Source organism: Oncorhynchus kisutch, linkage group LG16 (genome assembly GCF_002021735.2).
Source record: "Oncorhynchus kisutch isolate 150728-3 linkage group LG16, Okis_V2, whole genome shotgun sequence".
In the NCBI taxonomy this organism is placed as follows: domain Eukaryota; kingdom Metazoa; phylum Chordata; class Actinopteri; order Salmoniformes; family Salmonidae; genus Oncorhynchus; species Oncorhynchus kisutch.
The window spans coordinates 43895464-43920824 of NC_034189.2; the positions used below are offsets into that span (position 1 = coordinate 43895464).

General features: G+C 43.8%; 2 protein-coding genes across 5 annotated transcripts in view; one reads left to right on the forward strand and one right to left on the reverse strand.

The window, feature by feature from the left end:
* LOC109906719 (rho GTPase-activating protein 6-like) overlaps window positions 1-13101 on the reverse strand; it is a 79717-nt gene extending 66616 nt beyond the window's left edge. For both annotated transcript variants that reach the window (XM_020504577.2, XM_020504576.2), the window contains exon 1: window positions 11992-13101. In XM_020504577.2, the coding sequence (XP_020360166.1) occupies window positions 11992-12510 (519 nt within the window). In that variant the 5' untranslated portion in view covers window positions 12511-13101. The remainder of the gene's footprint in view (window positions 1-11991) is intronic.
* Window positions 13102-15463: 2362 nt separating this feature from the next.
* LOC109906722 (male-specific lethal 3 homolog) lies at window positions 15464-24918 on the forward strand. Of its 3 annotated transcripts, none has more exons than XM_020504581.2 (12): window positions 15464-15709; window positions 16428-16510; window positions 16988-17083; window positions 17185-17282; window positions 17382-17482; window positions 17631-17753; window positions 18037-18197; window positions 18464-18622; window positions 18896-19209; window positions 19509-19718; window positions 19834-19918; window positions 23920-24918. In XM_020504581.2, exons 1-12 carry the CDS (start codon window positions 15611-15613, stop codon window positions 24017-24019), a joined length of 1629 nt encoding a protein of 542 aa, XP_020360170.1. In that variant the 5' UTR covers window positions 15464-15610; the 3' UTR covers window positions 24020-24918. The 3 variants fall into 3 exon arrangements, with proteins under 3 accessions (XP_020360170.1, XP_020360171.1, XP_031648343.1); XM_020504582.2 differs by having other exon boundaries at window positions 15473-15709; window positions 17634-17753; XM_031792483.1 differs by having other exon boundaries at window positions 15474-15709; window positions 16912-17083.
* Window positions 24919-25361: the final 443 nt, after the last annotated feature.

The window sequence follows — 25361 nt, forward strand, 5'->3', positions numbered from 1 at the left end:
GAGATAGAAGCTGTTTTTCAGTCTCTCGGGTCCCTGCTTTGATGCACCTGTACTGACCTCGCCTTCTGGATGATAGAGGGGTGAACAGGCAGTGGCTCTTTATGGCCTTCCTGTGACATCGGGTGGTGTAGGTGTCCTGGAGGGCAGGTAGTTTGCCCCCAGTTATGCGTTGTGCAGACCTCACTACCCTCTGGAGAGCCTTACGGTTGTGGGCGGAGCAGTTGCCGTACCAGGCGGTGATACAGCCCGACAGGATGCTCTCGATTGTGCATCTGTAGAAGTTTGTGTGTGCTTTTGGTGACAAGCCGAATTTCTTCAGCCTCCTGAGGTTGAAGAGGCGCTGCTGCGCCTTCTTTACAACACTGTCTGTGTGGGTGGACCAATTCAGTTTGTCCGTGATGTTTACGCCAAGGAACTTAAAACTTACTACCCTCTCCACTACTGTCCCGTCGATGGGGATGTTTCCTGAAGTCCACAATCATCTCCTTTGTTTTGTTGACGTTGAGGTTATTTTCCTGACACCACACTCCGAGGGCCCTCACCTCCTGCCTGCAGGCCGTCTCGGCGTTGTTGGTAATCAAGCCTACCACTGTAGTGTCGTCCGCAAACTTGATGATTGAGTTGGAGGCGTGCATGGCCACACAGTCGTGGGTGAACAGGGAGTACAGGAGAGGGCTCAGAACGCAACCTTGTGGGGCCCCCGTGTTGAGGATCAGCGGGGTGGAGATGTTGTTACCTACAATCACCACCTGGGGGCGGCCCATCAGGAAGTCCAGTACCCAGTTGCACAGGGCGGGGTCGAGACCCAGGGTCTCGAGCTTGATGACGAGTTTGGAGGGTACTATGGTGTTAAATGCTGAGCTGTGAATACATAGGTATTCCTCTTGTCCAGATGGGTTACGGCAGTGTGCAGTGAGCAGTGTGGTTGCGATTGCGTCGTCTGTGGACCTATTGGGGTGGTAAGCAAATTGGAGTGGGTCTAGGGTGTCAGGTAGGGTGGAGGCGATATGGTCCTTGACTAGTCTCTCAAAGCACTTCATGATGACGGAAGTGAGTGCTATGGGGTGGTAGTCGTTTAGCTCAGTTACCTTAGCATTCATGGGAACAGGAACAATGGTGGCCCTCTTGAAGCATGTGGGAACAGCAGACTGGGATAAGGATTGATTGAATATGTCCGTAAACACACCAGCCAGCTGGTCTGTGTATGCTCTGAGGACGCGGCTGGGGATGCCGTCTGGGCCTGCAGCCTTGCGAGGGTTAACACTTTTAAATGTTTTACTCACATGGTTGTAGTGAAGGAGAGTCTGCAGGTTTTGCTAGCGGGCCGTGTCAGTGGCACTGTATTGTCCTCAAATTAGTCTGCCTGGGAGCAAGACAAGGGCTGGTTTTCCTTTTGTAATCCGTGATTGACTGTAGACCCTGCCACATACCTCTTGCGTCTGAGCCGTTGAATTGCAACTCTACTTTGTCTCTATACTGACGCTTAGCTTTTTTGATTGCCTTGCTGAGGGAATAGCTACACTGTTTGTATTCGGTCATGTTTCCGGTCACCTTTCCCTGGTTAAAGGCAGTGGTTTGGCTTTCAGTTTCGCGCAAATGCTGCAATCAATCCACGGTTTCTGGTTTGGGAATATTTTAATCATTGCCGTCATTGCACTTTCTAATGAACTCGCTCACAGAATTAGCGTATTCGTCAATGTTGTTGTTGGATGCAATGCGGAACATATCCCAATCCACGTGATCGTAGCAGTCTTGAAGCGTGGAATCAGATTCAAATAATCCATATTATTATTTCTAACAGTGAGCCAAGGCTCCTATAGACATAACTGAATGAAGGGGACCTAGTAGTTCTATAGCATAAACATCCATATGCCATTCAGACTACTGTGTGTTTCTGACACCAGTGCCTTGGTTATTCTAGGTAACAACAGGCCTGGGAAAGCAGGGTGAAAAAATAAAGCAGAAATAGCTGGAATTTAGCTGAGTGTGAAGCCAGAGGATTGGGAATTGTGGGCAGTCACCCTTTTTCGACAGGGTCCCATGCATCAATGGACTGGAATTCCAAACAACTCTTCCACCCTTCTCTAAGGCTGAAGCTAGTAAGATGCCATGGACGAGTGAGGATGAAGCTAGAATGGCTGCCGTGGAAGAGTGTGGCGGAAGCTAGGAAGCAACCAAGGACGAGTGTTGCTGGAAACCAGCCATGGGTCCAGGAAGCAGTAATGGACGAGCTTCATTCCCTCATCTACTATGAAAGTGTACAGAAAAAAACGGAATGATTCGATAACCTACTGCACCCAAGAACACTTTTCTTTCTTCTTTTTAGGAATGACTGTATTAGGAATTATTGTATCTCAAAAAGTTAAGCAGAAAATATGGAATTCTTGGATGTGGGAGTGGTAATCCCGTCTTAAAAGTGATTTATTTCTTCTCCCTCATAGTGATACTGAGTCTCAGTAGGAACGGCATGCGAAAGGAAACTGGATGCCAAACTTCATGTTCTCGAAAAACAAGCACAAATCATTTCTGCTTATGCCGATCTTATCTCATTTGAGTAGAACTGTACCGATGTTAGAGAGTTTTGACACAGACAAATCCTAGATGGAAATTAAAGCACAAGGTAAATGAAGACTTATAGTTGTAATAATTTGCTAATGACAGTTGTTTTCAGGCTTCTCTCTCCAAAAGAGATAGAATTCACATCGCAAATAAATTCACATATAAAAAGTCATTTGAAACAATATGTGAATCCCAACCACCAGTAGACTATAGTGAAATGGAAACGTACTATAGCTGGACACACCACTTGTGTGTCAAATAGAATATTTCTTATTAAACTCTCCTGACCAACAGAAGTAGACCTGGCCTCTTAAACACTTCCTGCCTTCGGGCTCATTCTCTAGTAGACAGGAAATGAAAACGGCTCGACTTCCTTGGCCTGATAGTCTACAGGTCCTGCTGGCAGAACGGCCAGCCCGTACAGCCCTCTATTACAGATGAACAGAGGCACAGAGAAACAGCAGCACCTCTAAACTAGTCTTCATGTGACATGTAAGATGGTAATAACAGTAGAGCAAAATACCTGAGTCTAACTCTCCAAGCTTTACGATCTTGAGCAAGTGTGTAGGTAGTCTATGAGGTGTTCTATTCAACAGCCACAAACATGGCAAACAGTAATATTGGCTTGATGGGAACGGAGGGCCTCTTCCACAGCCACTATTCTATTTCACATGGGTTGAAAGTCCAGCGGGCTCATTTATAAAACTGTGAGGAGGATTCATGTCAAAGAGGTGGCTTACGGACGAAACACAGAATGTGCTTATGCACAAAAATATTCTGATTTATAACACAGTGCCCACGCACGTTCCACCCCGGTTTCACTTAATTACCCTGGTTGTAACTGACAATGACTGGGTGAGTGTCCGTGGAGGACCGCACATTCTCTCATCAAGTTTGTTTTTTATAAATCCCAAAGTTTGCTTAGAAAGTAGCATACGCCTTCTTTTGTGCCTACGCAACGTTTATAAATGAGGCCCCAGGTCTATCACTAGTGAATTTCTCCATGTGAAAATTTTGCCTTTGTATATCAGATTGCCACAGTTTATATTCAACAAAATGAATGAATACATTGGATTCATAAACCCAATACCCAGTACAAACAGTCATATCGGAGGATTGTGAGGGTTTGAAATGGCTTAAATCATATACATGCTTTTCCCATGACTGACCACATTAATGTGTGTGTCCTTGTAGGAGAGACTTAATTGGCAACAGACACTGAGATTTGGCAACGAAATGAATGTTTACTTTGCATGTGATTCTATTTCAGTATATGCAACCTTTTTCTCAAAGGAGAGAACCCTTTCCATATAGCCAAATAATAAACCAAAACCATGCCCTAAAATTACATTTGTTTGGTGAAATGACTGCTAATTAACAGTATACATTTCCCAGTACAGTTGTGAAACGTAGCAACCAAAATGTTTTAAAGCACTGAAAATGTTACAAAAATCAAGCATTCAAAATGACAAACTAACAAAATGATCACCCTCAGCCAGATCATATTTGTCATGGCATCCAACTCCTGTGTCCTTTGTGGCATCCAACTCCTGTGTCCTTTGTGGCATCCAACTCCTGTGTCCTTTGTGGCATCCAACTCCTGTGTCCTTTGTGGCATCCAACTCCTGTGTCCTTTGTGGCATCCAACTCCTGTGTCCTTTGTGGCATCCAACTCCTGTGTCCTTTGTGGCATCCAACTCCTGTGTCCTTTGTGGCATCCAACTCCTGTGTCCTTTGTGGCATCCAACTCCTGTGTCCTTTGTGGCATCCAACTCCTGTGTCCTTTGTGGCATCCAACTCCTGTGTCCTTTGTGGCATCCAACTCCTGTGTTTGAACAAACCCACATTTTGGAATGTTTTCCTCTCCTATCAGGGAGATCAGAGGATGGCCATTTTCATTTCTCCAAGCTGTAAAACATCATCCTAGTATGAGATGTGTGATGTGATTTTCTACTGCATAAACATTCCACTGTTTCTCTCACCAAGACAGCAGGAGCACTTCACTCTGTGTATCTCCTGAGGGAGCCATCTTGAGATAATGCAGAGGCCAAAAGTCAATAGCCTAGTGGTGATGGTGGGCTAGCAGTAGTTGCATAGCCTGGCCCCAGATCTCTATGTGCTGTCTTGTCATAGGAGAAGAGTCCGAAGAGCACAGAGATCTGGGACCAGGCTAGAAGTTGTAGGAATGGTGTGTCAATGTGTCTCCTGATAAACCAACAAATAGTCCCCTTCATACACAAATCCAATAACATGCTATTTTTGCTTCTAGGATTTTCTTTGTCTTAAGTCCACTTTCGCAGTCAGATAGCATCTGTAATTGACTGATACATCATAGAGATATGAAACGCAAGCAACAACTCTAAAAAACAACAACAATCTGACCTAGATAGCATGGTGTCGGTCGATAATAACAACTACCGCAACAAATTACATTCTGCGTGAAATTAGATTAGAACTCTAGCGGTAGCAGACCCGCAGACGCAAATCCACGGTTGATTTCCCCAAGGAGAATTATGTGAGTGGGGAAAAAAATGCGAACCAGCTATTTCTGCTGGTGTGCCATGCAGATGCACTGTCTTCTTTCTCCGGGCAGCTTCAACATTTGATTGAAGTCCGGCCAGGGAACGAGAATTGTCAGATGACATTCACTGAGACTTCTTCTCCGAGCTAAAAACAGAGCTGCGATTCAGTACTGTGTGAAAAAGCGAAGTGGGCAAAGGGGATGGCAGGTTGAACCAATCCAGACGCTACTACACACACTCTGAGAAACATTCCCGGAGATGTCTCTGTCAAGGTCGTCACCCTCCCGACGCATCTTTAAAAACTGTGTGTGTGCGCGCGTGCGTGTGCACTGAGCATCAACCAACCTGTAGCTCAGAGGAGTTTTCCTTATTCAATCTTACACTAACAGTGATTGCACAAACTTAACCGCACCCCTAACCTTAAACAATTGGGATTACATGTCTAAACTTAACCTGTCACATTTCTCGCTTAAATAAACCATTCACATTTGTTTCTGCCCTCAGAACAATATTGAATATGGACAACTGCAACCTGCCATCCTGTATATCAGAATACTCTGTTATCCTACTGTGACCTTATAGCAGTGGGAAGAAACCATTAGGTAACTGCAGCTAAATGGACCAATATGTTGCCAGTATAAATCACAAGTAAGGAGGGAAGGGGTAACGATGGGGTGCCAGTTTGTGAATACCTCTTTGAGATAACGTCTAGTAACTAAATTAATACATACTTATACTAAATGAGTATGATGTGGACATATCAGTGAAATGCATATGCTCTAACCAGAACTATGTGAAGAGTTTCATACCAAAATGCTACATGGCAATTTTTCTGAGATGTTGGTAAATAAGGTTTTACAGGCACTGGGATTCTCTGCCTCAAACCCTATTACAGGGGCTGAGTCACTGGCTTATTGGTGCCCTTCCATGCCGTCCCTAGGAGGGGTGCACCACTTGAGTGGGTTGAGTCACTGACGTGATCTTCCTGTCCGGGTTGGCGGAGATCTCAGTGTGCTATACTCGGCCTTGTCTCAGGATGGTAAGTTGGTGGTTGAAGATATCCTCTAGTGGTGTGGGGGCTGTGCTTTGGCAAAGTGGGTGGGGTTATATCCTGCCTGTTTGGCCCTGTACGGGGGTATCATCGGACGGGGTCACAGTGTCTCCCGACCCCTCCTGTCTCAGCCTCCAGTATTTATGCTGCAATAGTTTATGTGTCGGGGGCTAGGGTCAGTCTGTTATATCTAACATTGAGTGGCTGCAATAGTTTATGTGTCGGGGGCTAGGGTCAGTCTGTTATATCTAACATTGAGTGGCTGCAATAGTTTATGTGTCGGGGGCTAGGGTCAGTCTGTTATATCTAACATTGAGTGGCTGCTGCCAACATACTGACTCAAATCTCTAGCCACTTTAACAATAAAAAATTGGAAATGTATCACTAGTCACTTTAAACAATGCCACTTTATATAATGTTTACATACCCTACATTACTCATCTCATATATATATTCTGTACTCTATACCATCTACTTCATCTTGCCTATGCCTTTCGGCCATCGCTCATCCATATGTACATATTCTTATTCATTCCTTTACACTTGTGTGTATAAGGTAGTTGTTGTGAAATTGTTAGATTACTGGTTAGATATTACTGCATTGTCGGAACTAGAAGCACAAGCATTTCGCTACACTCACATTAACATCTGCTAAACATGTGTATGTGACCAATACAATTTGATTTGAGAATTTCTTCTGTCTTATCTGGTTTCCTGTGTGAATTTAAGTATTCTCTCTCTCTCTCTCTCTCTCTCTCTCTCTCTATGAGACCACTGTGATTATTATTATTATTTGACCCTGCTGGTCATCTATGACCATTTGAACATTTTGGCCATGTTCTGTTATAATCTCCACCCGGCACAGCCAGAAGAGGACAGGCCACCCCTCATAGCCTGGTTCCTCTATAGGTTTCTTCCTAGGTTCCGGCCTTTCTAGGGAGTTTTTCCTAGCCACCGTGCTTCTACACCTGCATTGCTTGCTGTTCTGGGTTTTAGGCTGGGTTTCTGTACAGCACTTTGTTACATCAGCTGATGTAAGAAGGGTTTTATAAATACATTTGATTGAATTTGATTGATATTGTTTTAAGAAATTATAAAAGAGATTGGTGTGGTTTTTTTCATGGCATGGGGTTGTTCATTGACAGACATGTACAGTATTTGGTTTCATTTCAGAGGGAGAAATAATCATATTTTTTTCAAAATGCTACATATCCTCATCACTCTCAGATAAATAAGTAGTGTTGCTATGTTTTACACAGTCAAATGTAACACATAAGACAAAAGAAATTGACATCCATATTTAAAATATACATCATTTTTGTTGTATAAGTATCATTAAATACAGTAATATGAGATGTTCTATTTAAAACATTTACACTTGACATTTTAGTAATTTAGCAGATGCTCTTATCCAGAGCGACGTTACGTTAAGTGCATTCAACTTAAGATAGCTAGGTGAGACGACCGCATATCACAGTCAAATCTACAGGATACGAACATTCCATTCCAGCTAAACAATGGATATATAGTGTTTTGCCAAAAATAAAACAATTTCCTATACACATCTAAAAATCTATGAATTGAACATTTGAGAACAGTAATATATTACACACACAGGTGAAGGCACCCATTAGCAATCATTTCTGATGAAAAACACAAATGTGAAAAATAGGTGGATAAAGCATATTGGAAATAAACTCTTCTTATGCTATACTCTACAGAATGTGCATTAAATTAAGTAATATAGGCCTGGATGAGTCTCAGGGCTACTTAGCGACAACGGAACATAAAGAGTAAACATGCAGTATGTCCAGTAATGGACTTTTCTTGTTATAGCCTGACTGAAGCTCCAAGCGGGCGTCTTTAGTCGATGGACTCAATAAGATAAACTAAGACGCCCTAGCTACTGCTTTTCTCCTTCTCTTCCCTCTTTTTCTTATTTCCACTCGGTCACTCTTAAACCATTAATACAAGTGATGTCCAAAAATAGTTCCTGAATGTAAACCTAGTTCCTCACAAATGTCAACACACTGGTTTCACTTCCTGTTCGTGGATCACATCGGAAGATAAAGAATTACTTTACTCTGAATCTCTTAGCTGAGGGGTTGGTCGAAATGTTCCATTCGGTATCTTGTGATTTCATTAGGCCTCTCTGACACAGAATCCATGCAGAATCAACACCCACTAATCAACACCCAACACCCACGAAGCGAATCCAAAGATACACTGTCAAATGGCAATTTATGACAAGATAAGCAAGCTACAAAACTAAATATGATATGACAACAAAATGTTGGAAAAAACGAAAAACACGACAACATGAATCCACTAGTTGTGCTTGCCAGTGTCTGTAGGAATAGACTCGCGGGATACCACTACCGTATCTGAATAATGTGGAGATGAAGAAGCAACCCTGCTTTATCTCAATGATACATAATGTATGCAGTGGTAGGATATCCAAAAACAGAGTTACGACCTTGTTAGTGTATAATATGATAGGACTTTGGAGTGAACCAAAAACCATAAATCCCAAACCACCTTTGCCACTTTCAGTTTGCAATTAATGGTCCCTGTACTCTCAATAGGTGCCCTTTTGGTTTTAGGCTGGGTTTCTGTATGAGCACTTTGTGACATCTGCTGATGTAAAAAGGGTTTGATAAATTCATTTGATTGATTTATTGATTGATTGGTTGAATTCGGGATGGGAAATTACACACCCAGGGAGGCAACACCCAACTACACCCAGGTAGACGATTGATTGTAAGACTTCAAAGGAGTCTTCTAGAGATACTCGATAGCAAATCAAACAAACTTTTCCACACACTAACTGAATCAGAGACCCAAAAAACTTATATGTTACATCATATGCTGTTGATGTCAACTAGTTCAGAACGTCTGGTAATGATGAACTACCTGTCCTTTCCGTTGCCATATACCTGACAAACCCAGTAAACCTGAAATGCTGGTTTTGGGAGTGAGTATTTTAAACAACTTGGCACCGTCATAAGATGCCACCTTTCCGACAAATGTAGGCCCTGCTAGAGCTGCCCCGGTCCACTGTAAGTTGCTGTTAATGTGAAGTGTAAATGTCTCAGAGAAACTACGGCTCAGCCGTGAAGTGGTATGTCACACAAGCAGAACGGGACCACCAAGTGCTGATCGCCACCATTGGACTCAGGAGCAGCGGAAACTCATTCTCTGGAGTGGTGAATCACGCGTCACCATCTGGAAGTCCGATGGACAAACCTAGGTTTGGCGAATGCCAGGAGAAAGATACCTGCCCGATTGCATTGTGCCAACTGTAAAGTTTGTTGGAGGAAGAATAATGGTCTGAGGCTGTTTTTCGTGGTTTGGGTTAGGTCCCTTAGTTCCAGTGAAGGGAAATATTAATGCTACAGCATACAATGAAAGGGCCTTCCAGGAAGGCCCTTTCCTTTTCCAGCATGAAAATTCCCCCATGCACAAAGCGAAATCCATACAGAAATGATTTGTCTAGATCGGTGTGGAAGAACTTGAATGGCCTGCAAAGAGCCCTGACCTCAACCCCATCAAACACCTTTGGGATTAATTGGAACGCCAAATGCGAGCCAGGCCTAATCGCCCAAAATCAGTTCCCGACCTCACTAATGCTCTTATGGCTGAATGGAAGCAGGTACCCGCAGCAATGTTCCAACATCTAGTGGAAAGCCTTCCCAGAAGAGTGGAGGCTGTTACAGCAGCAAAGAGGTGACCAACTCCATATTAACGCCCATGATTTGGAATAAGATGTTCGACGGGCAGGTGTCCACTTACTTGTGTAGTGTAGCTCGAAGGGTTAATACCAGTCACAGGTAAGATACTACCTCTACTCCTGCATCCTAGAGCATCGAAGTCACCATAGTTTAACTGTCAGCACAAAAAGGAATCATTTCTGTTGCCTCTGTTTAATGGATTTAAATATATATTTCATACAATTACATTACATTCAATCATATTCAGGCTTGTTGGAAATTCCCACCATTCACATTGACTGAGTTTCCTGAATCATAGGTCTATGTCACATTCATTGCCCTGTTTGGGGAACAACAACATAATGGGGAGGGGTCCGCAAATCGTGAGATAGCTCGTTTTTTTCATGTGTCTGTCTTTGACCCCGTGACAGTTCAGTTCACACTCTTGAGAACCAACTCAGTGCCATCAAAACGTGTCGTCACGTGCTGCCAAAGCATCGCTACATGAGCTTAATTCCAGGGTTATTAACGCTAAGCGGGATCCTTGGGACGTCCCAACAGTAACCCTAACCTTAACCCCCTACATTTACCCTAGCGCTCTCCAACCCTGTTCCTGGAGAGCTATCGTCCTGTAGGTTTTCGCTCCAAAACCAGTTGTAACTGATTCAGCTTATCAACCAGCTAATTATTAGAATCAGGTGCGATATATTAGGGTTGGAGTGAAAACCTACAGGATGGTAGCTATCCAGGAAGAGGGTTGGAGAGCCCTACCCTAACCTTAACCATTTTAAATTTAAACTTCAGGTATGAGCGTCCCAAGGATCCCGGATAGCAAGGGAGTCCAACAAGAGATGGGGGAAAAACATCATTATACCTTTCAACTAGACTGGAGCATGTGGACAGCATGTGGACAGCTGCCAAATATGCGGCCAATGAAGCCGCTGCTAAAAATAAGTCCCAAGTATGTTTTTGTAAGGATTTCATTATGGGTCTGACTGCTGCACACACTCTGCAGACCCTGCTACATGCACGCTTCATTTGGAATTCTTCATTCTTTTTCTACCCAACTACACACAATAACACCATGATGACAAAGTGAAAACATGTCTTTAGACATTTTTGCACATTCATTGAAAATGAAATACAGAAATATCTCATTTACATAATTATTCACACCCCTGAGTCAATGCATGTTAGAATCACCTTTGGCAGCGACTACAGCTGTGATTTTTTTTTCTGGGTAAGTCTAAGAGCTTTGCCCACCTGGGTTGTATAATATTTGCACATTTATAATTTGTTTTAATTCTTCAAGCTCTATCAAGTTGATTGTTGATCATTGCTAGACAGCCATTTATAAGTCTTGCGGAGATGTTTAAGTCGATTTATGTCAAAACTGTAACTAGGCCACTTCGGAACATTCAAGGTCGTCTTGGTAAGCAACTCCAGTGTATGTTTGGCCTTGTGTTTTAGGTTATTGCCCTGATGAAAGGAAAATGTATCTCACAGTGTCTATTCTGTTTATTTCTATCCTAAAAAACTCCCTAGTCCTTGCCCGAAAGAAGAGTGGTACTCTTTGCCCCAAACATACACATTGCATTGCAGTTTTATTTTAGTGCCTTATTGCAATCAGGATACATGTTTTGGAATATTTGTATTCTGTATTTGTATTTTGTATTTATTAGGGATCCCCATTAGCTGCTGCTCTTCCTGGGGTCCAAACACACCAATGCACGCACCCACATTACATACAAAATATAAAACAGTGAACTATGTTTGTACTGAATGAGCTAAAGATAAAACAGTACATCATATAACATCCCTACACCACCACATATCCACAACACAAAACTATTGAATACTTATTGACTCAAGACATTTCAGCTTTTCATTTTTCATTAATTTGTAAACATTTCTAAAAGCCTAATTCGCGATATTTTGTGTAGGTCAGTGACACCAAATCTAAATTTAATCTATTTTAAATACAGTCTGTAACAACTAAATGCGGGAAAAAGTCAAGGGGTGTAAATACTTTATGAAGGCCCTGTAAATCTTCAAAAACAAAAGTAGGTTGTCATTATATCATTCCTCTTAAATACCATGAAGACTTTTTTTTTTTTACTGCGTGGAGTGCACGCGTCGTCATATTTACCTCCGACTTCCAAACGATATAGGCGTGAGAACTGGACTGTTGCTGCTTCTTCTGAAGCCATCTCCGCGGTGAGAATAATGTGTTCGTGCTCCCAGTTGGAGTGACGCTGGGGCTCCTCACCAGAAACGGTAAATCCCACGCGGTATTCCGCTTTGTGCCCCTCACAGTCACGTCATAGTCAAAGGGAAAGTTTGATGTCGGGGAGATGTCCAAGGGTGTGGAGGGACCAGATAAAGACGAAAGGGGTTGTTTCACCCTGAGATTTCTGGAACGGGGATCTGATTTCAACGCAACCTGGTGCTCAGGGGAGCTTGGCGAGGATGAAAACGCACCTGCATCCTCAACGCGCAAACCCGGTAAACCCAAGCGGTCCCCACGGGTTCCATCTGTCTCTGTGCCACATTTCCTTATAATATCAGGGTCCAGGCTCCGAGTTTGTCGCAACTTCCTTTTGGAGATGGCTTTGGAGGCTGGAGTGGAGCAGGAGAAGACGTTCAATAGTCCTTGACCAGATGACATCTCTATCTCCCCTCTGCACAAACGCAGCAGCGTTTAAAAAAACAACAACTTTTCTCAGAAGTTTAGTTTGAGCCCCATAAAGAACCAAACAACGAGATAAGTCCCATCACTATACTCTGACAGTGAACCCTTGGTCCACGTGTTTTTATGATGTCATCGCCAGAATGCCTTTGCTTCAGATAAAGCGAGAGACAGACAGCGCGCAAATGTATCCAATTCTCTGTGCGGTGTTATTATGCATGCAGCTCAGCTCATTCCCAAACTGTAGTCAGAGCGGACGGCAGGATGAGAGATGTTTCGCAACTGATGACCCTCGCCGCCGCTCCTCTAATCCGTCCAATGCGCTCCTGTGGCCGTTAAGACTGCGCTCTCATGTTGCTCCAATGAGCAAAACCAGTGCATACAAGTGTCTTCCCCGGGTCTTTACCTGCATCTTTCAAGTTTGTACCATACATTAATTGTATAGCCTACATATGTTGGGCCTATGTGATGCATAGGCCTATAGCTGCATAGCCTAACTTTCACTTTGTTGAAATAAAGCACAACTAAAGCTGGCCGATTGAGGACATGGCATAAAGATTAATCATCGACCTAAAACCATAATCCATAAATTAGGATTAATCCTATAGTCTAGCCTATTTGACTATTATTCACATTTTGTTGCATTACATTGGGGCACACTTGTGTCATACTCGCTCAAAATAAATATCATGGTCTGATTATCTTTCTCTCTGCATTTTCGCACCACAAGTTTCTCAGAAGTCGTGAGAAAGACTGTCAGGCACCACAATGTTGCTATATATGGGTTAGCTGCTGTGCAGCACGTTTGGCCAGAAGGAGCTCAGATTTGGCGCTTCCTTCCAACCCAACTCTATTAGTGTTTCCATTGTCAATTGACATTTCGATGGTGTCTTTTGACAATTTCAGGGTTATAGGGTCATGGCTTCCTCTTTCTATAATTCTCTCTGCTTTCTCTCTCTCTCTCTCTCTCTCTCTCTCTCTCTCTCAATTAAATTAAATTCAAGGGGCTTCATTGGCATGAGAAAGATATGTTATCATTGCCAAAGCAAGTGAAATAGATAATAAACAAAAGTGAAATTAACAATCAAAATGAACAGTAAACATTACACTCACAGAAGTTCCAAAATAATAGACATTTCAAATGTCATATTTTGTCTATATACAGTGTTGTAGCGATGTGCAAATAGTTAATAGTACAAAAGGGAGGAGCCCCAGCGTTTTCAAATTCTTTGTGGATCTCTCTCTCTCTTTATCTCATCCGTTCCCCCCGTCTGTTTTTAGGCTGGTCAAATCTGACTGAGCTGTTATCAGTGTCATGCAGTGTAGCTTCATAAGCAGCTTTATCAGGGCAACCCCCTCCTCCAGTCTCCCATGATGCAGCATTTTCCCCATACCTTCACACACACATACACGCAGGTACACACACATGCACACATACACATGAATGAAGGTACGCATGTACGTACACAGAAAGGCAGACACACACACACACGTACACATACACACAAGCAAGGCAATTATTCATCCCTTCTCATCATTTTGGGGTCCTGAGTGGCGCAGCGGTCTAAGGCACTGCATCGCAGTCCTAGAGGCGTCACTACAGACCCTGGTTCGAGTCCAGGCTGTATCACAGCTGTCAGTGATTGGGAGTCCCATAGGGCGGTGCACAATTGGCCCAGCGTCGTCTGGGTAAGGGGTTTGGTCTTATATAGTCTTAACTGACTTGCCTAGTTAAATAAAGGTGAAACAAAATGGTGAAAGTGTAGTAGAGGAATAGAGATTGGTGAGAAGGAGTCAGAGAGAAGCAATCTATTGCTGCTCTACCTCCCGGCTGCAGTGGTTGTAAAACCAGACACAGTGTACGACTATATGGTTGGTGTGTACCAGAGGTAGAAATCATCCTCATCACATGTGCATGTGAGCTCCCCCATGTTAACCCAATGAGTCCCACCGTAACGCAGGCACGTTTTGGACTTCTAACCCCTTTCAAACATCAATGTAACATTGGAGCCGTCTATTTATTCTGGATACGTAGATACCAACCATTAGTCTGTGTGATTAATAAAACCACATATTTAATTAATAGAGAAATGGGGCTAAAACAGCCTGCAGGGGTTAAATTAGGATGAGAGGGGCGCTGGGAAGGGACCAAGTAGAATGGTTTCTAATATACTTTAGTGGGCACCAGCCACAAGAAACCAAAAAATGTGTTTATAGATAATAGCAGTCCAATTGGCTGTAAAGTAAAGATTTTTAACAAAAAAACTGTTCTGCTCTGATTCATTATAATTGGAGAAGTCACTTGTCTAGCCATAAGGCAAGAAATAGGTAGCCTACTTAATCAGTAACCTACTCTGGCCACCGGTAAACATTTGTAGTGTGTTAGGCTAATTAAGTAGGCTATGACATACAATCCTGACCTTGTGACTTGACTGAGCTAAATGTGTCACTCATTAGAATTGCACAGTGAATGCAGGTCTTCTTCGTGGCACACGTCGGTGCGGTGACAGATGTGACAGCAGAGATAGCCTGATGGTTTCAGTCAGAATGGAAAAAAGCACACACTGGCACTGATAAGAGGTTGAGCATACAAGGCATCATACACACAAATGCAGCTAGGCTATACATAGAGGGATTTCCTTCAGAGTCTCTCTCTCTCTCTCTCACACACTCTCTGTTTTCTCATCTGAAAACTGAAATGGTGCTAGTTCAGTCTCCAAATTTAGAAAAAAAATGTTTTTGCCTTACCTACTTAATTCATTTGCACACACTAAACTTTTGATTTATTATAGGGAGGGAGGGCTACATGTCACCTCAGCACCCTGGCAAGCAGAAATATTAGTAAGATCAAATTTGAATAACGGACGCCCTCTGCAGGTACATTTATGTACTGTTTATTTCTACGGCGTCCACGAAGGAACAAACTAGAAATTCCCTATTACGGATTCGTTTGATGAGTTGTGTCCTAGCGCCATCTCCATATTTTTTTTCAAAGACCCCTTTGGATACAGCCCGGAAGGGAACGGGTTAAGGAGCGGGGGGTCCAGATGCCTCCTCTCCTGCTCGCTATGACGAACAAATGAACTCCCGGGGAATGAAATTTAAATTCCACAAAGGAGAAAAAGTCCTCTGTTTCGAACCTGATCCTACGAAAGCTAAAGTACTCTATGATGCAAAGGTAAATGGCTTGTTGTTTAGCCAAGAGTTTGTTTGCGGTCACGAAACTGATACCGCATGTAATCCCCGAACATTTTGATTGCCAGTTTTTTATGGCTTTATCCAATACTGTAGCTAAGTTAGACATTATGTTTATTTAATATATCCGGACAGACCACAGAAGGCCCGACCGAGGTTGTCATGCTAGCTAGCTGCTAAAAGGCTAACGTTTGTTATTAGGCTAACGTACCGTTAACTGGTAGGTTTATGGCAAAAAGGAGGCCATCAATAATGGCTGCAGCCGTGTTATTTGTTGCTAATCTCTGCACATACTGTAGGTAGCCAAGTTAGCTCGGGTATATTTTCTTAGCTAGCTCGTAGCTGCTACATTTAGCCAACTAAGTAGCTAACGTTAACTGTCATAACAACTGTCCGCTAACGTTGGAAGTAACGTTAAACTAGCTAGCGTTAACGTTAAACACCAACGGTGAATTAACATATCATGAGTTAACGTTATCTAGCCTCTGTGCAAGGCCAGGGCAACAAATTACAATCAGCCAACCCGTTGTTTACATAACATTAGCTAGCTAGCGCCAATTAGTAATGTAACGTTAGCTAACTAATGCGTACTGCTAGCTAGCTGTCCAGATGTAGTATTACATTTGCCTGCTGTCTGTTACACGATAACTTGAGTTTTGTCGGCTACCGCTAACGTTAATTTCTGGAATTGTATGTTTTAGGTCGTCGATGTTGTAATTGGCAAAGATGAACGTGGAAAGCGAGTCCCAGAATACCTGATTCACTTCAATGGTTGGAACAGAAGGTAAACTCATACACAAGACAGTCTGAGGTGGTGGGCTTGAAGAAGGGATTACTGGGGAGGAGGATGGGTGGGACAGTTAGGAGGGTTCTCGCTGTGTTCCTGGGGGGTGGATGGGAGGGTCATTCCCTGTTTCTATGAGTGGTTTAGGTTAATTACCCCATCCTTTGTGGGCTCTGCATGTCGAGCAGCAAAAGGGCTCATTTTCCAAGACTGTTAGCTGATAATGTTTACTTTGCAAGCTACTGGTCGAAACCTTGTACGGTTGGCTAAACATAGTGGTAACTTTTATTTAACAATCCCTTAAACTGTACGTAGTTGTCTATGGTTTTAGCTGTCTATGGTGGAAATCATTGAGTGTGGAAAGAAACCTTCTGTGGATCTTTGTCCTTGATATCACTTAGACAAAACTCTCATGCCGACTGCATGCAGCTTGAATTGGAAGGGGCGGTACTCATCATCTGTTGCTTTGTGCTACAGTTGGGATCGATTGGCAGCGGAAGACCATGTGCTCAGGGAAACTGACGAAAATCGCAAATTACAACGTAAACTGGCTCGTAAAGCTGTGGCTCGCATGTAAGTTTGTCTCCATTGGAGAAAATCAGAAAAGTAAGCAGTAGGCCTGACTGCAGATTTTGGTCCAAGTGTCCTGTCTAACTGTCCACTTCAACCCACAGGAGGAGAAAGGGATGGGGGAAGAGACGTCGTCGTCTACCCGGTGTTGAGTCAGCTCTGAAGACACTTCCTGAAGAGAAGGAAGAGAGTGATGACGCATGTGAGTTTGACTGTAGTTTATCGGAATGGTTTTTCATTTTCATTGGAAATGGCTTGTAAGCTAAAATGACACCCCCACCAAAAAGTACATATCTTTCAGGTTTGATTACGTCTTCAGACAACAGTGACGAGGACGATTCCGAGGATCCGGAATCTTTGAAAAGCGAGGAGAGCGACTCTTCCGAAGATTTGGACAAAATGGTAGTGTTTTGAGTTACAGAGTACTACAGACAAATATGTTTTTCTTAATACATAACCTATCGACTCGGTTGTTCTATTGACATTGTCTGAAATACACATTTTGACAAAATGGCTGGATGGATCTGAATGTTTGCCTATCTATCTCTAGCAGGAAGAGCAGGAAGCTCACGCTAAGATGGAGAGTGAGGACAAGACCATCAACATAGACATCCCTGAGGTTCTCAAGAAGAAACTGGAGGATGACTGCTACTACATCAACAAGAGGAAGAAGGTGTGTAATTAAACAAAGATAACTCCCGCTTTATTGTGGTTCCGTATACCTATTCCTAATCCTCCAAATCCCGAGATATTGGTCATGTTCAGTAGGGACAAACGTATAAAAACGGAGAGGTACTAACTTAACTAGTCCAATAGGAACACAGATTTGTCATTTTCTGTTGTATTTTTTTTTGCCTCCATGTACCCTACTGAATGCAACCCTTGACTTTTGACAGTTCAACATCTCACTGCCAATGAGCTGTGATCATGAAGGGCCTTGTTCTTTTTCTCCCCAGTTGGTGAAGCTTCCGTGCCAGATGAACATATTGAACATCTTGGAATCATATGTGAAGCACTTTGCCTTCAACGCAGCCTTCTCTGCCAATGAGAGGTACAGAAGTCACCAGAGCACCGCCCAGACCAGCCTCAGTCCTCACTATGTTCCTCCAGAGAAGAAGTGAGTCCCCAAAGTACAACATTTCCCATTGGCCTGTTTGCCTCTCATAGGCTACACAATGTTGTTGTTTTACATTGCAGGCACCTGCCAACTGACTGATCTACAAATCACCTTGCATCATAAATAACTACTCAGTGTTATTTGTAGATCAAGTATGTCAGTTACAATATTACCAATAAATGCATCACAGATTCGATGCTCTCGAACATGGTCATCGTGGATGAAATGATCTTTGATAGTAGCTAGAAGTCACCATTTTGTTTCAGTGAGGAGCTTTGCAAGGAGATGGTGGACGGCCTGAGAATCACCTTTGACTTCACCCTTCCCATGATCCTCCTGTACCCCAACGAGCACGCTCAGTTCAAGAAAGTCAGCTCCTCCAAGTTTTTCCTGCCTATCCGGGACAACACAGCCAGCTCCAGCAAGTAAGCCCGACCATCAGGCTATGTATGCAATCCTCTTGACTAATTAACATCGGGTCATTTTCAGGTCGGAAAAGATGAAACAAAATGAAGTTGAAAACCTTTTACTGTTGGAAGACGCTAAGTACATTAGGCCATTTGTTCAGTTTGTATAGCTGACCTAAGATGAAAATGCCAGTGACAAATTATTGTACCCTTCTTTGATTTTTGTGATGTTGGATGTCATTACCAAACGGGTCTTTCTTTGATCATCTCCACCCTCCCTTCCTGTCCCAGGACCCTGCGTGAGCGCACCCCCAGCCCCTCGGGCCACAACCCCTCCACCCCCCAGTCCACGGACAGCCAACCGGCCCTGAGCGAGGCCTCCACCACCACGGCAAACCCCACCACCACACCCAAACGCCGGCGCTGTGCCTCCGCAGCCGACCCCGACGCCCCCCAGTCCCTGCGACGCTCCACACGCCACACTTCGGGGGGCGAGCGGATGGCGGGCGAGGGGGGCAGCGGCAGCGCTACGACCTCACCCCAGCCCAAACGCCGCCTTGACACGCCTGCCCAGCTGCCCAAGTTCTTCCTCAATCTGGAGAAGAGTGAGTGGCAAGAAAACACACTAAATCACAGAATAAACAGTTGATCGTGTAGTGCTTTACTTTATGCAATGTTACTCGTTGCCTCTGTTGTTGTAATGACCATATCCATCCGCTAGATGGCACTATTCCCTGTTGCCATACCTTATAGTACTCTCCCAAACACATGGAATAGTCTGTGCACAGCTTCTCAGTGCTACAGCACACAGTGAATGTCTGTTGTTAAGTGTCCATGCCAATGTTGTCCTCCACCCACACAATCAGTTGATTGACTGCCATCTGCCCTCCTGTCCCCTTCCCAGAAACTCCTGTCCACAGTGGCTCGTCCTCTCCTTTGCCCCAGACGCCTAGTAAGGAGGGCAGTGGCGTCTTCTCCGGCCTGGAGAGCCGACGGAACAATGAGCTCAACGAGGTCCTGAGCTGGAAGCTGACCCCTGATAACTATCCCCAGAGTGACCAGCCTCCCCCACCCTCCTACCTGTACGGCTCACAGCACCTCCTACGCCTCTTCGGTAGGTGTCCTCCTAAGCCCTTTCTCTGTGTGTGGGGAAACAGGGATTGTTGTTTAGTTCAATATAGCCTCCAGTCACTCGTTCTCTTTCAATCTGGTTTCTTCCCCTCATACAGTGAAGCTGCCAGAGATCCTAGGGAAGATGCAAATCCCAGAGAAGAACCTAAGGGCCCTGGTCAAACACCTGGAGCTCTTCCTCAGGTACCTCTCATCTTATTATAGAATAATCACGTTTTCTTTACTTTCATTCTTCTTTTAGTGATCAGCCACACACCATAACTAGGCTAGAACCAGGGCTACTTTAATCTTATTTTGGCTGCCAAAGCTCATACAGTCTAGGCCTGGAATGTTTCCTTGTGCTGCCGTAAAGCCAATGTCAGGTGGTTATTTAAGAAGGAAATGTCTTCTCAATAACCTTCCTGGTTAAATAAAGGTCATAAATCACATTTTCTAAACTGGGTGGTTTGAGCTCTGAATACTTGATTGGCCGAAAGCTGTGGTATACCACGGGTATGACAAATTACGATTTACTGTTCTAATTATGTTGCTAACCAGTTTATAATAGCAATAAGGCACCTCCGTGTTTGTGGTATATGGTCAGTATACCACAGCTAAGGTCTGTATCCAGGCACTCCATGTTGCGTCATGCTCAAGAACAGCCCTTAGCTGTGGTATATTGGCCATATACCACACCTCCTCAGGCCTTATTCCTTTAATAACCCCTCAAGCCAAATTAACGCACAGTGGAACCGAAGATGCACAAGAAACCAGTCTCCAGGATCAGTGACACTGACTGGGCGAAGCCCGTTATCCCCCAGTCAATCACTGCCTGGTGTATAATTGGGCCGGCCGCCTTGCAGGAAGGGACAGGCTGCCATTTAGTTGCCGTGCCGACGACAGTTCCATGATAGACTTCCTTTGATCACTGCAACGCGATACTGCCCACGTCAGCATTTCTTTGGACGTGCTCACTTAGCTAGCCTGGTGAGTGGTTTCCACTTGATGGGCCTCTGACGTACTAACGTTAGCTTAGCATGCAGAAATGTTTGAACACTGCGGCAGCTTGACGGGCCTCTGCTGTAACATGAACATTAGCCTATAAAAATAAAAATAAATAGTTGGACAGCGCAGCCGGAGAATAGAGAGATGGGGTTTTCCCCCAGGGAGCTTTTTGTATATCTTAGAAAATAATGGGGGTCCCTGTTGGGAGAAATGGGAGTGCAGTGTGCATTGATCTGCTGACACGCGCACACAATCCTCTCCGCCCATCCAGTGTTAGCCCTGTCACCTGAAGTGTAGCGCATACACCGGGGCAGTTAACTGTGGTGTAATGCTATTAGGTAGCATGTGTGATTCATGCAGCTCACTGAGTGGAAAAAGTGCTCACTGACCTGTAAGCTGGTTCACCCTGCATGCTTGCCACGGTTAATGTAGCCATAATATCGTCTAACAGGATGTGATCAGTCGACGATGGCTTGAGATGTTATTTATGCAGAGGGATTGATTTGCTGTTTTTGTGTCTGTGCATGCGCCTGTGTGTGTGTGTGTGTGTGTGTGTGTGTGTGTGTGTGCGTGCGTGCGCGCACCTGCATCTGTCTGTGTGTGTGAGAGACTGTCGGACTACATTAAAGTGAAGGGAGTTGAGTGGGCGTTACACAAGCCTGCGATTCTAATCTTTAAATCCTGCCCAGCGATCTTCAGCTGTCCCCAAACCTAGGGGATTTATTCTCTCTCCTTTATTAATGAAATGCCTGCAGTTTCCCCTCCAGCCACCGCTCTGCGCTGTTGCACACAGAGTGACATATGACTCCTTCTCGCAGCTGGGTACGTCTCAATAGTCTATTAGGGGCTTCTTCCACTAGTGTCATCTTTTTATTGACAATAACCACGTTTCCATCCACAGTGTTTTATGCAAGTGATGTCATTCCGTATAGAAATAATCGTGACGGCTGTGATGGAAACAGGAAGTTTCTGTATAATTTGATGAATTTGTTCATTAGATATGGTGGGATCTTTTTGTGTCAGTAAAATTAATTTTGTGAGAAATGGCGGTGGAAAGGCCTTTATGCAGAAATATTGATATAATAACTATAATCTCGAAGTAAACTTGGGAGTCACGCGATGACATGGTGTGGGGTCCTCCCAATACGACTGGGGAAACCATGCGGTTTATTAAGCTGTGACGAACTTCACAGGGTGGTGACAATGTACCATATGAGCTTGATGCACCTTTCCAATAAATATCAAATGTGTTACTCTGGTGACATGATCGATGCTTGACTGCCATTTGACAAATACAAATATTATTCTCATGTAGACTAGCCTACCAGCACTATTGGCAAGTTGTTGCCTAAACCACACGTGCCAAGACCAGACTAGGCATATTTGCTATTTAACGCAACAGTTTTTGTCATAAAACTATTGACAAGTTTGAAAATGTGATTAACTTTTTGTGTATTGGTTTTTATCCGCGACAAGTCAATTTGGTGGAAACACACTGCTGGTGGGAAAATGCACATTGGCTTTGTGTAGATTTTGGAATATTCGCATGAAAATCTGTCACTAATTGGATAGATACCTGGTTACTTGTCTGAAAATACAGGAGCGTTCAGAGAAATAATGTTGGATGCTTTAAGCAATATATTGATGCCTGCCTACGATGGGATTTAACTTCAGCTGTTCACGCCCATTTATTTTAGTCTGCTACGGATTGAAAACTAACATCTTTAGAAAGGAGGTCTCTTCAGACTAGTGAGAGACGGGAAGGAAAAAGACCTTACTGGATGTTGACTGTAGCAAAGTGGAGAAGTGCATGCCGGGATTAGGCACGCAGACGGATCTCTGGAAGAATCGTGAATCGTCTGGTGTGTTTCTGTCATACAGAGGGACGGACAGTGGTGTAAAAATACTTTAAAGTACTACTTAAGTATTTTGGGGGGGGTATCTGTACTTTACCATTTATGTTTTTTACAACTTTTACCTCGCAACATTTCAAAGGAAAATAATGTACTTTTTACTCTACATTTTCCCTGACACCCAAAAGTCCTCATTTCATTTTGAATGCTTAGCAGGACAGGAAAAGGGTCCAATTCACACACTTATCAAGAGAAGATCCCTGGTCATCCCTACTGCCTCTGATCTGGCGCAATCACTAAACACAAGTACTTAATTTGTAAATTGTGTCTGAGTGTTGGATTGTGCCCCTGGTTCTCCATAAATATATATTTTTTAAATGGCAATTGTGCCATCAGGTTTGTTCAATATAAGGAATTTTAAAATGATTTATACTTTTACTTTTGATACTTAAGTATATTTAAAACCCAAATACTTTCATACTTTTACTAAAGTAGTATTGTTCTTGAGTCATTTTCTATTAAGGTAACTTTACTTTTACTCAAGTATGAAAATTGGGTACTTTTTCCACCACTGGGGAGGGAGAGCGAGGGAGTGCCTAATGTGTATGAGAACGAGGATGCCTGTGTCCACCCAGCTGCACTCCCATGAAAATGTGTCCATATCTAACATCTGCAGAGAAATGTGGTTCAAGTTTACAGCCTTTGCTCTACATATGCGCTGTCTAATAGATAGGATGACCAATAAATAATGAAATATATCTGTAGCCACGGTCCCGTGGTCCGTACTGACTAGTTCGGTGCTCCACAACGACCATAATAATTTGTCGCCGGTTAAAGCGCCTCTTAATTTCGCCCTCTGATGAGGATAATTTGTTTGCAGATGAGATGGCAAGATTTAGAGGATTTGGCTGAGCAGCGGTTACTAAGAACATTCCGGATTATTTTCCCTACTGATTAGACGGGGAGATTTTCCCTCTCCAACTCTGGCGAATTGGGTTATTTAAGGCAAGTTACTAAAAGCACTGACTGACTGCAGGCCTGGAGTGTGGTTGGGGTGTTAACAAGCCCCCTGTTGGAAGGAAGACACCAGGATTGGGAGTGCTGAGTAACTAGTCTGGTCCGTGACATCCACAGGAGTCGGGGGAGTGATGCATTTCCCACAGTGGTCTTTGTTTCAAATGCATTAGCTGTCTGTCGATGGCCATGCTGTGTTAACTAGCCTTAACTTCAGACTTCTACTCAGTGTGGTGAATTAGACCCTGTTATGGTGTTATATCTATCTTCTCTCTTTCTACTCTCTCTCTCTCTGTCCCTCTTCCTCCATCTCTCTCTCTCTTTGCTCCCCAGGTTTTTGGCTGAGTTCCACGAGGACTTTTTTCCGGAGTCGGCGTACGTGTCGTCATCGGAGGCCCAATACTGCATGAAGCACCCGCGGGCTGTTTCCTGACCCCGTTTATCTCACCCTGCCTTGCCCTGAACTGCACTGCTGGGAGGGGAGCTCCAAGCTGATTCCCAAACCATCCCTTTCACATCCTCTCTGAGACTGCGCCATTATCTCCCTCTATGTTCACCCCTTGCCCTCCTAAATCCAACCCATGCGGCGATGTGGTTTTGCCCGGCCTATCGTAAAGAAATAAAGCAAGGGTCTTGGCTTCTGATTGGCCCAGTACCTCACGCTCCCCAGCCCCCAACCTGGCAGTCTGGCCTTAGGAACAGACCCCCCTGGATGCAATGATTACCCAAAGCATGGACGTCTACTTGTTATCCTAGGCTGTAGACCCTAACCCCCTGCTGGGGTCTTTCCCAAAATGCTGACTTTGTCTTGCTTTCTCGCTCTGCGCTCAAGGACCACATTTGGCCATCTTTTTCTCTTGCAGGGTCTGCGTCTGATCCTTCTCTTTCCGTCCGCCTAGACAAGCATACACCGAGAGAAGAGCTATTTGATACGTTTGCTTTACTTGTGGCTATTGGAGACTGTTTGGCTTCTCCTCGGTTCGCCATGCTTGCTGCCCCAAGCCACGATTCAGTGTGTGTTGTCGATTTAAGCTATTTCTAAATGCTTGTAGAATGTCATTACTCTAGTAATGTCTACTATCTGTGTTCCTCTTGCTTAGAGGGGCTGTGACGTTATGGGCACTGTGTGTTCATATTTATATTTGTCATGGCATTACCCTCAATGTTTGAAGAAGGTCAAGTTGATGTATAAATTCCTTATTCTGTTTGTTTTATTACACTGTTAACTTGTAGACTTGAACAGGAACACACTGCGGAGGTGGAAATGTAAAAATATCACCTTCAGTCTGTTTTCTATTAGTATTATCTGAAATAAAAGTTGGAGCAATGTTTTTTTGCATGTGGTTTATGAATATTGCTGTTCTGTTGATTCATAAAGACCTAGGCCGGGATTCAATGCAAGGCATGTTATATGGCAGCACAATATAAACAGGTAGTTTACAATTGAGCCGAACTGCACAATGTTTACCGTGAATGTAATCTCTGCGAATGTTGTTGCCTTTTAAAAGGTGAGTTGTCGGCTGTGTAGATCGCTGTGCTATGACGCGCCATGCGTTTGATCCTGGTCCTATTCTCTGCTGTTCTTCTCTCCTTCAAGTTGAGTCCCTTTTCCTTAAAAAATCATTCTTCACACTATATAAAAGGTGTTCTAAACTACAGCAAAGTACAAGGGCAGATCGTTGGGTTTATCCTCATGGTGAATCTGCTACGGTTTGAGATTGAACGGGGCCTTTGGTCTCAGAGGTGTGATATCAGAGATTTGAGAAGGGCAGCCA